General features: G+C 42.4%; 2 protein-coding genes and 2 non-coding genes across 4 annotated transcripts; 3 read left to right on the top strand and 1 right to left on the bottom strand.

Moving 5' to 3' along the window:
* Positions 1-4,542: 4,542 nt before the first annotated feature.
* On the top strand, positions 4,543-4,613 carry Trnag-gcc (transfer RNA glycine (anticodon GCC)). Its single transcript has one exon. It is a non-coding gene; the product is annotated as a tRNA-Gly (tRNA).
* A 347-nt stretch (positions 4,614-4,960) lies between these two features.
* Trnam-cau (transfer RNA methionine (anticodon CAU)) lies at positions 4,961-5,032 on the top strand. The gene has a single exon. It is a non-coding gene; the product is annotated as a tRNA-Met (tRNA).
* Positions 5,033-9,063: 4,031 nt separating this feature from the next.
* LOC117713524 (histone H2B type 1-H) lies at positions 9,064-10,174 on the bottom strand. Its single transcript, XM_034509742.2, has one exon. It carries the CDS (start codon positions 10,117-10,119, stop codon positions 9,739-9,741), a length of 381 nt encoding a protein of 126 aa, XP_034365633.1. The 5' UTR covers positions 10,120-10,174; the 3' UTR covers positions 9,064-9,738.
* Positions 10,175-10,395: 221 nt separating this feature from the next.
* Positions 10,396-10,860, top strand: LOC117713523 (histone H2A type 1-B). The gene has a single exon (XM_034509740.2). The coding sequence runs from the start codon at positions 10,411-10,413 to the stop codon at positions 10,801-10,803; it is 393 nt and encodes a 130-aa protein (XP_034365631.1). The 5' UTR covers positions 10,396-10,410; the 3' UTR covers positions 10,804-10,860.
* The last annotated feature ends 70 nt before the right edge of the window (positions 10,861-10,930 follow it).

Raw genomic sequence — 10,930 nt, 5'->3', positions numbered from 1 at the left:
GAGAATGTACTATTATTGGTTGTAGGTCTGGGATTTGCATTTTAATCAGTCTATTTTGCAACTAAAATGTCTTCATTAGAATAGGGAATACGTGAAGAAGTGAGCAATCGAAATACTAAACCTCTTGAAGACTTTTTATGGAAGGCATGGATTCATTCAGCATGGAGTAGGAAGCACTTTGTTCAGATGTCATTGACATTAGCATTAGAAGGGTGCTTGAGAAATGCAGTTTCTTTCACAAAGAGCAGAATTCCTACCACTGGATAAAAGTTGAGAAGTTGATGTTAATATAACGGTAGAAAGAACTCATACAAATACCGACACTCTCCAATGCTCATAAAGCTGAGTGTTTGACAGTCCTGGAAAATAGAAATATATGAAACAAGGTTAAATTAAAATTCTTCTCTCACTTCCGGCTCCTTTCACATTTCTTTCTCCACATTGTGAACCTCAGTAGAATCTCTCTCAACTTGTCTCGTAAGTATTCATGATGCCATTTAGGTGCCATCTAAATAATCTAGAATAAGTACCACCACTTAAGAGTCACAATCACATCTTTTGTTAGTGGAGGTAATAAAAGATGTGAAAAATGCCTGTAAACCAACTTCATTACCAAAGGGAGATCATCACTAAAATGCTGAGCCATCTATACTACTCGGGATCATGTAGCCCCTCATCTTCTAAAGAAAGAAAGTTAAGTTGTTATTTTCTAGAGTCTTGATCAAATGCACTTTATTTTATTTTTTGGTTTTCTGAGACAGGATTTCTCTGTGTAACCCTTGCTGTCCTGGAACTTGTTCTGTAGACCAGGATGGCCTCGAACTCACAGAAATCTTCTTCTTATTAACCAATCAGAGATAATTGGGGAGTATTATTTACACTGATACAGGAGAGCCTTCAGTGTTGAAGACAATGTCTGTGCCAGGATTGTAACGAGATCTCAGGGAAACTGAAATCAGCATCTGAATACACAGTGCACAAGACCATGTACACACAATGTACAATTGTGTATACAACACATACAAATAACACAACCTCAGGATACAGGAGAAAAATCTGGGAGAGGAAAGGAAAAGCTGTCATTTTTAATGACAGCAGAATAGTTTGGCAGATAGAGGAGCAGCTCCAGATGCTGCTGCTTTTGTTAGGAACTGACGTTGTCAACAGGCCTGGGTCAGAAACATAAAGAACTTTACATTAACAACCTCACCTCCATCAGAGACTTTCATCATCCAAGACACTCAGTACTGATAGATCGGGATGCTGTGGTAGCTACTGTCATTCAGTTACCACCAGACAGAATGCCAGCCGTGGAAGCCAGGAGAAGAGACACTGGTGTGTAAAGTGTTGGATCATGAAAGCTGTCTAGAGAGGCTTTTCTGATGGACATGGCACAAAGCAGAGATGGGTGGGGTGGGGTGGGGTGGGATGAGTGACTGGAGAGTACTGGAGACAGGGAGAAGGGGAGTGATGGATTTGTTCAAATGAAGACAAGTGTTCAGAAGACGGCCATAGCAGGGTGTTCCTAAGATGGAGTTTTAGCTGCCAGATATAAAACTGTCACATATGTATGGGCTCAAAGCAAGAGTTGCTGGTTTTCTTACAAAAGGTTTTGGGCAAAAGTGTGGCCATGGGACTCAACTAGATGGGAAGTGTAGAAAGGTAGAGAAAGATAGATATAAACGATCTGTCTTTGGTGTTTAGACATGAGCTTCATTTGGGTTTAAAGAGGGGAAGGGTTTGAGCAGAGGAAAGGCATGTACAGTGTCACAGGGTCTGCTCAGAGTAGGCTGGATGATCGATCCATGTGTCTGTTCTTCCAGGTTCAGGGACATTGTTATCACTGTTATAACTGAAGGTAGGAGGAGGTGGGGAAGTAGGAGGGGGCAGTGAGCTGATTATAGCAACGTTTGCCTTTCATCTTCTCCTGTTCTTTTTCCTGTTCTCCTACAACCCCAAGCCCAAAGGCAGGTCACAGAAACTAGAACCCTTCTCCTCTCAAAGAGTTACAAACCCTAGGAATATTATTTCAGACTTCCCCTTCAATTCTGTGTAGCAGCTGGCTAAGAAATGTTCCGAGCTACCTGACCTGATGAGACATTGCAGGAGGATCTGATCCTAAAGGAGTGAGGAGCTAATGCTGCCTGGAGAAGCCAGGAAGAGTCTGTAGGCAGGCCACCTTATGGCTCCTGTTCAGCCTGTTTCTGTTTGTACAGCACATTTTTACTGCCCGTCGCTGCCTATATTATACCTCAGCAAACGTAATCCTAAAGACAGATGCTTCTCCCCGGTCTTTAAATGCTCTACCTCTAGGCTCCTACATTATGTCAAACTTGGATCAAATCTATGTGTTATGTTTCTTGCTTATTAACCTGTTTCCTTAATAGAGGTGTTATCTCTGTGCTTTATGATGGACAGAAAAAGAATCGTCTCCTTTGATGTGATTACACTAGAAAAAAAAACAGCTGTGAGGAATTTAGATGAAAGAGTACCACAATTATATCATAGAATGCTTTACTCAGGGGATTGTGTTGCTTGGCTCATGCTTAAAGGGGCCAAAGGTTAGTTAGTGAGCACTTTGTCCTGACTGATGACAAGGATAAGCAATTTAGCTCATCACATGTAAGACAAATGATGAGAATCTAGCTTTCTTGTAAGTGAACAAGAGGGTCACCTGGGCTGGAGAGATGGCACTCACTACACATACTTGATCATCTGAGTCCACTCCTAAGATCCCAGGGGAAAAGGAGAGAATCAGCTTCCAAACGTTGTCCTATGATCTCCACATGCAGACCATGGTATACACACACACACACACACACACACACACACACACACTCACAAATGATGATGATGATGATGATGATGATGATGAATAGCGTAAAACTGCCAAAAAGATAAATGACACATGAGTCCTAAGTCCTCTGATGGGATGAGAGGAGATAGAAGGAGATAGAAATATTGCTTCTGAGGCCTCCACTTGGGGGTTTCTTTACTTGAGCTTCCAACCTTAGCTTTACTCCTTTTCACATTGGGGAAATTCTTTCTGTGCAGATCTTATTATCACAGTATTCTATGGCAGAAAACCCTTTCCTCTTCTGCAGGAGTCCTTTTTGCTCTTCACAATAGCGATTTTGCATTAAACTTTCTCCTAAATGTGGAGAGACCTTTTTGGACATCTCAGCTCCAGAAACCCTAACAAACCTTCTGGGCAAATATGTGTTAATGCCGTGGTCTCTCTTCCCAGTAATGCTTCTAGACTCTCTCCTTCCTCAGTGTCTGTGGGTTTTGTTTGTTTAACAACATATAAATAAGCATACAAAGAAACCCTTTATCAGGTATGCAGGACATATTTTCTGCCTGTCTGTGGCTTGTTTTTAAATGTCTTACCAGTGCCTTTTGCTGAACAGGTTTTATACTTTGATTCAATGCTGAATGTTCTTTCTCCTCTATTATTTAACCTAGGATTTTGAGGCCACATAGCTAAGAGGTTTGTTGTTTTTTGTTCTTTTTGTTTATTTGTTTCATTTTCTTTCTCTCCCCTCTTCTCTCTGCTCCTCTTTGCTCACCACTGAGCTCCTTCCTCAGCTTCTATCCCAACATGTATTTGGAATCCTAAAGGTTCTGAAAAGCATTGTGACACCCTTTCTACTTCTCCAGAAATTTCTGTAGGGCTGTACATTTATATTTCCACTCGGGAAGTGCCTGGAAGGAGGCCCCAGGCAAAACCAGATTTAGTATGCTCAAAAGAAATACCAATTACTGCCTTGCTCACATATTCATTTGGACACTCCTGATCTTTTATAGAAAAGCTTCTAAGTTTTTTGGATTTTTCTGTTGATTAGGTTACAGCAATCACATCTTGAGCTTATTATACAAAATCATTTAACACGAGTTCATTTTTATGTTTTTACGGAAGTCATGGCTGTGCCTTTGGGGAGAAGTTATCCTTTATTGGGATCGCAGAGCTACTTTTGAAGTCAATGCAACCTTGAAGGCCAAATCCTCATTCCTAACATCCGCCCCTCCGGTCTTCCGACCAGTAGGGAGCAGCACTGATCCCACATACCAGTGCGCGTCTTGGGGTTTCTCTCTTCCCTTTGCTCTGCTCTTTTGCACCCTTTTGTTGGACTCTCTTCTCATTCCCTTAACTTTTCTTCATTGTCTTGCTCACGTTCCTTCAGGGTCCACCCAGATTCCTAAGGGATTTCTGAGAATTGCCTCCATTGCGGTGATATTCATGGGATCCGAAGGTGCCCACATCCTTACTGCCCTCCTCGCGCCTCAATACCGAGGATCACCCGTACCACCCAAGTCTATCAATCTTTCCACCTATAAAGGGAGACTGACGATCTGCAAGCTGGTGACTTGCAAGTGCCTGGATCACCCAGTGGTTGCAGTAAACTAGAAAGAAGCATTACCAAGAGTTATCAATAAAAGTGTAAGGTGTTATTAATACCCATTTTTTAAAGAAATGGTAGTTTTAAAGTTTTATGTATAGATAATGTGATCACTTGGAAGATTACAAGCTTTCTCACCGGAGCATTGGTGGTTCAGTGGTAGAATTCTCGCCTGCCACGCGGGAGGCCCGGGTTCGATTCCCGGCCAATGCAACTACTTTGTTTTTCTTTTCTGTAAAGCACATCTTCAAAATACAATCTGCCTTAGACTCATTTGTTTTTCCTACTTACATTTTCGATTATTTGTATATACTAATCATATTTTAAATAAAATTTTTCTTTTAAATGAAAGGGACTAGTAGGTTAGTGACAAGATATTTCTTAAACATTGAATTTTATTTATCTGACGCTATTTAAAATAAAATATTTCTGAGCTCATTTTGCTAGATCTAAATCACTAATTAACCCAGCTAATCACTATAAATCATAAAAGGCTGAGAAAGGACAGTGTTTATATAGATGTATAACACTGTACTTTTAAGCCTAGAGCATGCAGCTCTAGCAGAGTGGCGCAGCGGAAGCGTGCTGGGCCCATAACCCAGAGGTCGATGGATCGAAACCATCCTCTGCTAAGTGTGTACTTTTTTTTCTTTCCTCAAAGTTTTATTAACTTTCTACTATTTTCTTGCAGAAACCGAAAGTAATAACTAATTAAAGCATGCTGCGCTCAATATTCCTTCAAGATGAAAACAGCGCGCTTTCAATTAACTGCGGGATGGTAACTGACTCAGAGATGGTAAGAAACCCAGCTGCAGACGTAGCATGTCTGGGCGCCACTAAACTGCATACAACAAACGTCCCAAGAAACTAACCAGCTCTGGTTTTAGAGTGTGAAAGTTACACGGAGTAGCCTTTTCCTCCTGCTCCGTTTTCCTCTTTGGCGCTTATCACCACCGCTCAGTATGGTGTTTTTATTCCTCTATTTCTTTAGGACCTTGCCTATGGAGATTTCCCAACTTCAAGTTTTGTTTGTTTGGTTTTTGTTTTTGTTTTTTTTGTTGTTGTTGTTGTTGTTTTGTTTTCTATACAGGAGTAGAAAGTCTGTGTGGGGCAATAGTCGCTTGGCAGAGAATTGAGTGTCGTCCCTGGTGAGGTCTGGAGAAGGAAAGGCCACACATCAGCCCTACCTTCCTTTCTACAGTCAACATTTGGAAAAAAACATCTTATCCGTTATAGTCAATCTCTATCGAGCTGTATGTAAGATATCCTGATACACCAAAGGCAGCGAAAAGATCCCCATTACTCTGAGAAGACAGGCCGGAATTTTCTTTGTCCACCTCCAAGCCTTTCCCAGTTTGTTCCGACAACTCTTACCTCTTTTGTTAATAATCTTTGATAATGTTCCAAGCTAAGTTTTCTTTATCAGGCCTGGGTGCGTTTATCTCCCAGTATCAGGCCTTGAAAGCACCAACCCCTTTTAAGTTTCTAAGTCCTGCAGGCAGAGAATGCATGGTAGGGTCACTGGGCATCATAAAATGAACCTACTGATACTTCTGATGAAGTATTTTACAGGGCAAAATTCAGAGATTATAACACAACAGTAACAGTTAAGATTTAAAAATTTTAAAGTTTTGCTTTTATGTAATCCCTGCTGCTCACCAGATGCAGGGTGACTTGAACCAATAAATTACTGAGCACCATATGGGGACATTCTTTCAGGGGAAAAATAGAAATAAAATAAAATTTAACCCCAATACTGATATTTTTCTTTTTAAAATGTGTGCTGTCTTCGGGAATACAAACTGGCACCTTTTTCCTTTTTTTTTTTTTTTTTTTTTTTCTTTTTTCTTTTCTTCTCATTTAAAAATCTTAATTGTTGAGATGTTAAAGCCAGAAGGAAATAGTTCTAATTGTCAATCATGAGCAGAGAGATAAAGAGAAGGGGCCATTGATTCATCAGACGACCATTTTAAGTGGAATTTGAGATCCTTGCTTCAAGTTAAAACAGACTGGAGGAAAGAGGTAGAGAAAGGGAAGGAGGGGAGACAAGGAAAACGTTGGCAGTTCATTTGCTCAGGGATCTGTAGTCAGGAGGAAGGAGTCTTCAGGTGGATGGATCACTGTTACCTCTACCCTCTTCCCATATATATCTAGCAAGACACAGAGAAGGGAAAACCTACTAAAGAAACGGGAGGGAATTTTAGAGACAGGACTGAGAAAAACAAGTAGAAGAGATTGTATCACAAGGCACAGGTAAACAGGTAATGGTCCAGCAACTCTTTCTATTTAAAACTCAGCCTTGTATACAGATATCAAAATATCATGCTGTGCCTAGCTAATGTATAAAACTTTCCCTTGACAGTTAGAAATAACGTCATTGAAAACAAGACAAAGGTAATCTAAGTAGAAAAGAATGCTTGTTTTGCGTTTTAAACTTAGATAATTATTCAATAAACAACTTTTGAGAGGTTGGAAAATCACACAGAGGTAGTCTTTGCTTAGCAAACACAATGACTGCCCTGAGTTCAGGCTTCAAGACTAAAACAAACAAACCCAAAATACCAATAAACAATTCTATTTCCTAGCCCTCAGTCACACCTCAGTGGTGTTAGAAAGTCAAGAGTGATCCCTATGCTTTACTTTTTTGTCTTTACTTTTTTTACTTAACTAGCTTTTGAATGTCTGTTATATGAGTCCCTGTGCTCCGCCCAGAGGGGCCAATCGAGGAATGACTTCTTAGTTGAGAATCACGTGGGAAACCCAGGGCATTTGATTCAGGCCTTGTTGGCAGAAGACTTCATGGGTTTGTCTCTGTCCAGAAATTTTTGTTCATATCCAGATTTACAACTTTGAGATTAAAAAACAGTAGACAACTTTTGTCTGTTTAGTCTGGGTCATATTCCAAAGGTCTGTTAAATGCCAATACAAAAGATTTAGACTATCTCATATTGAAATTCATACCTGCTTCAAAACTGGACGACTCAGGCAGTGAAACTGTGCTGTACAGGAACACACTGAGCACCTCCACACCCCAGCTCCTGTCGGTTTCCACCAGTTTTATGAACATGCATGTGCTCTGATTGTTCTTACCACAGAGCTAAGAAACGACTGAAATGTGTTTTGGTCCTTATTGAAAGAGGAATGTTAAGACGATGGACCCTAAAGAATTAAGATTTCCTCTGGGAGGGCTGGACACACAGCTCCGCCATTAAACGGCTAGGCTCATAACTAAAACTACGATATTTCCTCCAGGAATCTCAAGAGGGGAAAGGGAAAGGCTAACATCCTGACTCCAGGAGTTTTCACAGCAGGACAGCCTAACTCGCCTAGAACTCAGCATCTCCTTGTCCTGCATTTCTTTCTATGGTTCCTATAAAATTGTAACACTGCTTCAGGACAAGTAGAGAGTGCACAGGAACTCTTATCCCCCCAAGTTCTTGCCTAATTATGAATGAGTCTACTTTCCTTTATTCAATTCTGTTTCCTAATTTCTTTCAAGATTTGGGGAAACTAGAGTGGCAAGATTAGGGGCCTAAGTGTCTCACAACACTATCAAAATTAAAAGAAAATGTCAGAAGGCATGGACTTCAAGAACATTTGTTGAAATGAAACATGGTTTCAAATGTCCAGTGACTGTTGGACCCCTGTGAGCAACTGACATAAACTCTGTTTTAGAAAAGCTTCAGTTGTTTTAGTTATAGTTTTAACTAATTGCAGACTTTTAAAATGAAAGAGAATCTGAAATAATAGCAGGTTGAAATAAAACATAGTGTTAATTGTGATGATAAAGTGTGCTCCCCACAAAGGTCCATGGTCAGGTCTTGTCCTCGATATGATTGTATTTGGAGACAAAGTCCAGGATCTTCACAGGCCAGAGCTGCAAGTCAGTGGCTGACCACCTGCCTTCAGTCCATTTCCATTAAGAACAATCCTAAGAGTGGGGCCCTTATTAGAGAGACACAGGGCTAAATAGGTCAAGGGCACGACCCGAAGGCAGACACCTATCCAAGAGGGAGGCCTCAGAAGAAGCCATATCTGCTCATGCCTTGATCTTGGTCCTCAAAAAAATCTATTGTCTGTGTTATGTTTCTTATGCAACCCTGTCATGTTTTAATAATATCTTTGGGTATGATGGAATAAGCACTGGAAAATGTCAAATAAGGAATAAGAGACAGAAATCGAAAACTAAGAAGCACATCTCCAATATTTTCAGTTATTTTAGAATCTTTTAATTTGATTTTGTGCAGTTTTTGTTTGATAGCTCTGACCAGACTCTCCCTCTATGTGCCTCAGTCTCGTCTGTCTTGCCTCCTCTCCTACAATCACTCTTGAGTGACTCTTGCGAAGTTAGTATAACTCTTCTAACGTTACTAGGAGAAAAAATAGTTACACTACTATAACACTGGTATTTTCAGTCTGGATGAAAAATACCTAAGGCCATGGACTTGTGATTCTGTTTGTTACCACAAGATGGCAGAAAAGAGCAGCACATTTCACAACACTGCAAAACTAGATAATTCTTTGGATAGCTCCCCATCTGCCCAGCTTTAATTGCACGCTTAAAGTGGTCATCACGCAGAGGGACTGCGATGGTGATCTACAAAATGATTTACTGGAGAAAGTAGATCATGAGGTAAAGGAGAACGGTAATATCATGAAACACTAAAAATGAATCTTGGGGCTGTCGAGATTATGGAGCGTTGCAGAACCTGGGTGGTGCATAGAAGTCCCATGAATATTGGGAGCTACCCCGCTCTTCTAATTCACCTCCGACTCAGCGGTCATGCTGGGGTCCACTGGCTTTAAATGCAGTTTTGACTCCTGCGGCTGTACTCATGACCGTGGACATTCAAATCAGTCTTTAAGATGGCCTCTCTGAAGCACCTTCTCATGAATTTACACTCAAGGTTCCATTTTCGCTTCTATGGTCAATATTCACACCCTTACCCACACCCACGCACCATTACTGACCTGTACTTACACAGAATACTTTTCAGTTAGGAAGAATTAAAGGATGGTTGGCCGGGATCTGAACATCTATCAATAAGTAATTTAAAGCTCCAGAACTCAGTGCACAGCTGTAAATTAACTCACAAAAATCTTAAAATTACAAAATACAAGGAATATCCACCAAAGGCCGATGTGTACTTATTAAAATATTTGTGCTGGCCGTGGACGCAAAACTGGATTGTCAACCCTATACTGCTTACTGCATCTTTTGGCACTTTAACTTACGTTGTTACTTCCTTCAATATCTACACTTGTGTAACAGCTATTCCATAAGAAATTGTGGGTGGCTCTGAAAAGAGCCTTTGGGTTTGCTGTGAGCTCTGCTTGCTCACTTGGAGCTGGTGTACTTGGTGACGGCCTTGGTGCCCTCGGACACGGCGTGCTTGGCCAGCTCCCCGGGCAGCAGCAGGCGCACGGCCGTCTGGATCTCCCGGGACGTGATGGTCGAGCGCTTGTTGTAATGCGCCAGGCGCGACGCCTCACCCGCGATGCGCTCGAAGATGTCGTTCACGAACGAGTTCATGATGCCCATAGCCTTGGACGAGATGCCGGTGTCGGGGTGCACTTGCTTCAGCACCTTGTACACGTACACCGAGTAGCTCTCCTTGCGGCTGCGCTTGCGCTTCTTGCCGTCCTTCTTCTGCGCCTTGGTCACGGCCTTCTTGGAGCCCTTCTTCGGGGCGGGAGCGGATTTGGCAGGGTCAGGCATGTTGAAAGACAGAAGAGATCTCAAAGAGAGAAAATGAGATAACTGGAATAAGATGTTCGCTGTACTGCCTGCTTTTTAAAGAAACTTACGGCTATGGCGATCCTGAATCAGCATACGTCATGTGCTAACTGTCCAATCAAAACAAGGAGTTTTTTGAAACCACGGCACCATTGGTAACCAATGTGTAACCAATGAAATCTCTCCATTTTCGCGCCCTGTGTTGACTATAAATACGAGGAACGTAGCTTTTCAGCTCTTTACTGTGGTGATTATCTTCTGGACGATTGAGTCATGTCTGGACGCGGCAAGCAGGGTGGCAAGGCTCGCGCCAAGGCCAAGACCCGCTCCTCCCGGGCCGGCCTGCAGTTCCCCGTGGGCCGCGTGCACCGCCTGCTCCGCAAGGGCAACTACTCGGAGCGCGTGGGCGCCGGCGCCCCGGTGTACCTGGCGGCCGTGCTGGAGTACCTGACGGCCGAGATCCTGGAGCTGGCGGGCAACGCGGCCCGCGACAACAAGAAGACGCGCATCATCCCGCGCCACCTGCAGCTGGCCATCCGCAACGACGAGGAGCTCAACAAGCTGCTGGGCCGCGTCACCATCGCGCAGGGAGGCGTCCTGCCCAACATCCAGGCGGTGCTGCTGCCCAAGAAGACCGAGAGCCACCACAAGGCCAAGGGGAAGTGAAACCCTTTGTACAAAGCACTCTACAGATAACCAAAGGCTCTTTTCAGAGCCACTTAACTTTCTCCAAAAAAGAACTAAAACACTGCCGGAATAGTGTATTGTGCGAGTTTTATGTATTGTCACACTG

This window comes from Arvicanthis niloticus, chromosome 8 (assembly GCF_011762505.2).
Source record: "Arvicanthis niloticus isolate mArvNil1 chromosome 8, mArvNil1.pat.X, whole genome shotgun sequence".
NCBI classification, from domain to species: Eukaryota; Metazoa; Chordata; class Mammalia; order Rodentia; family Muridae; genus Arvicanthis; species Arvicanthis niloticus.
This window is presented reverse-complemented; position numbering and strand designations above follow the sequence as displayed.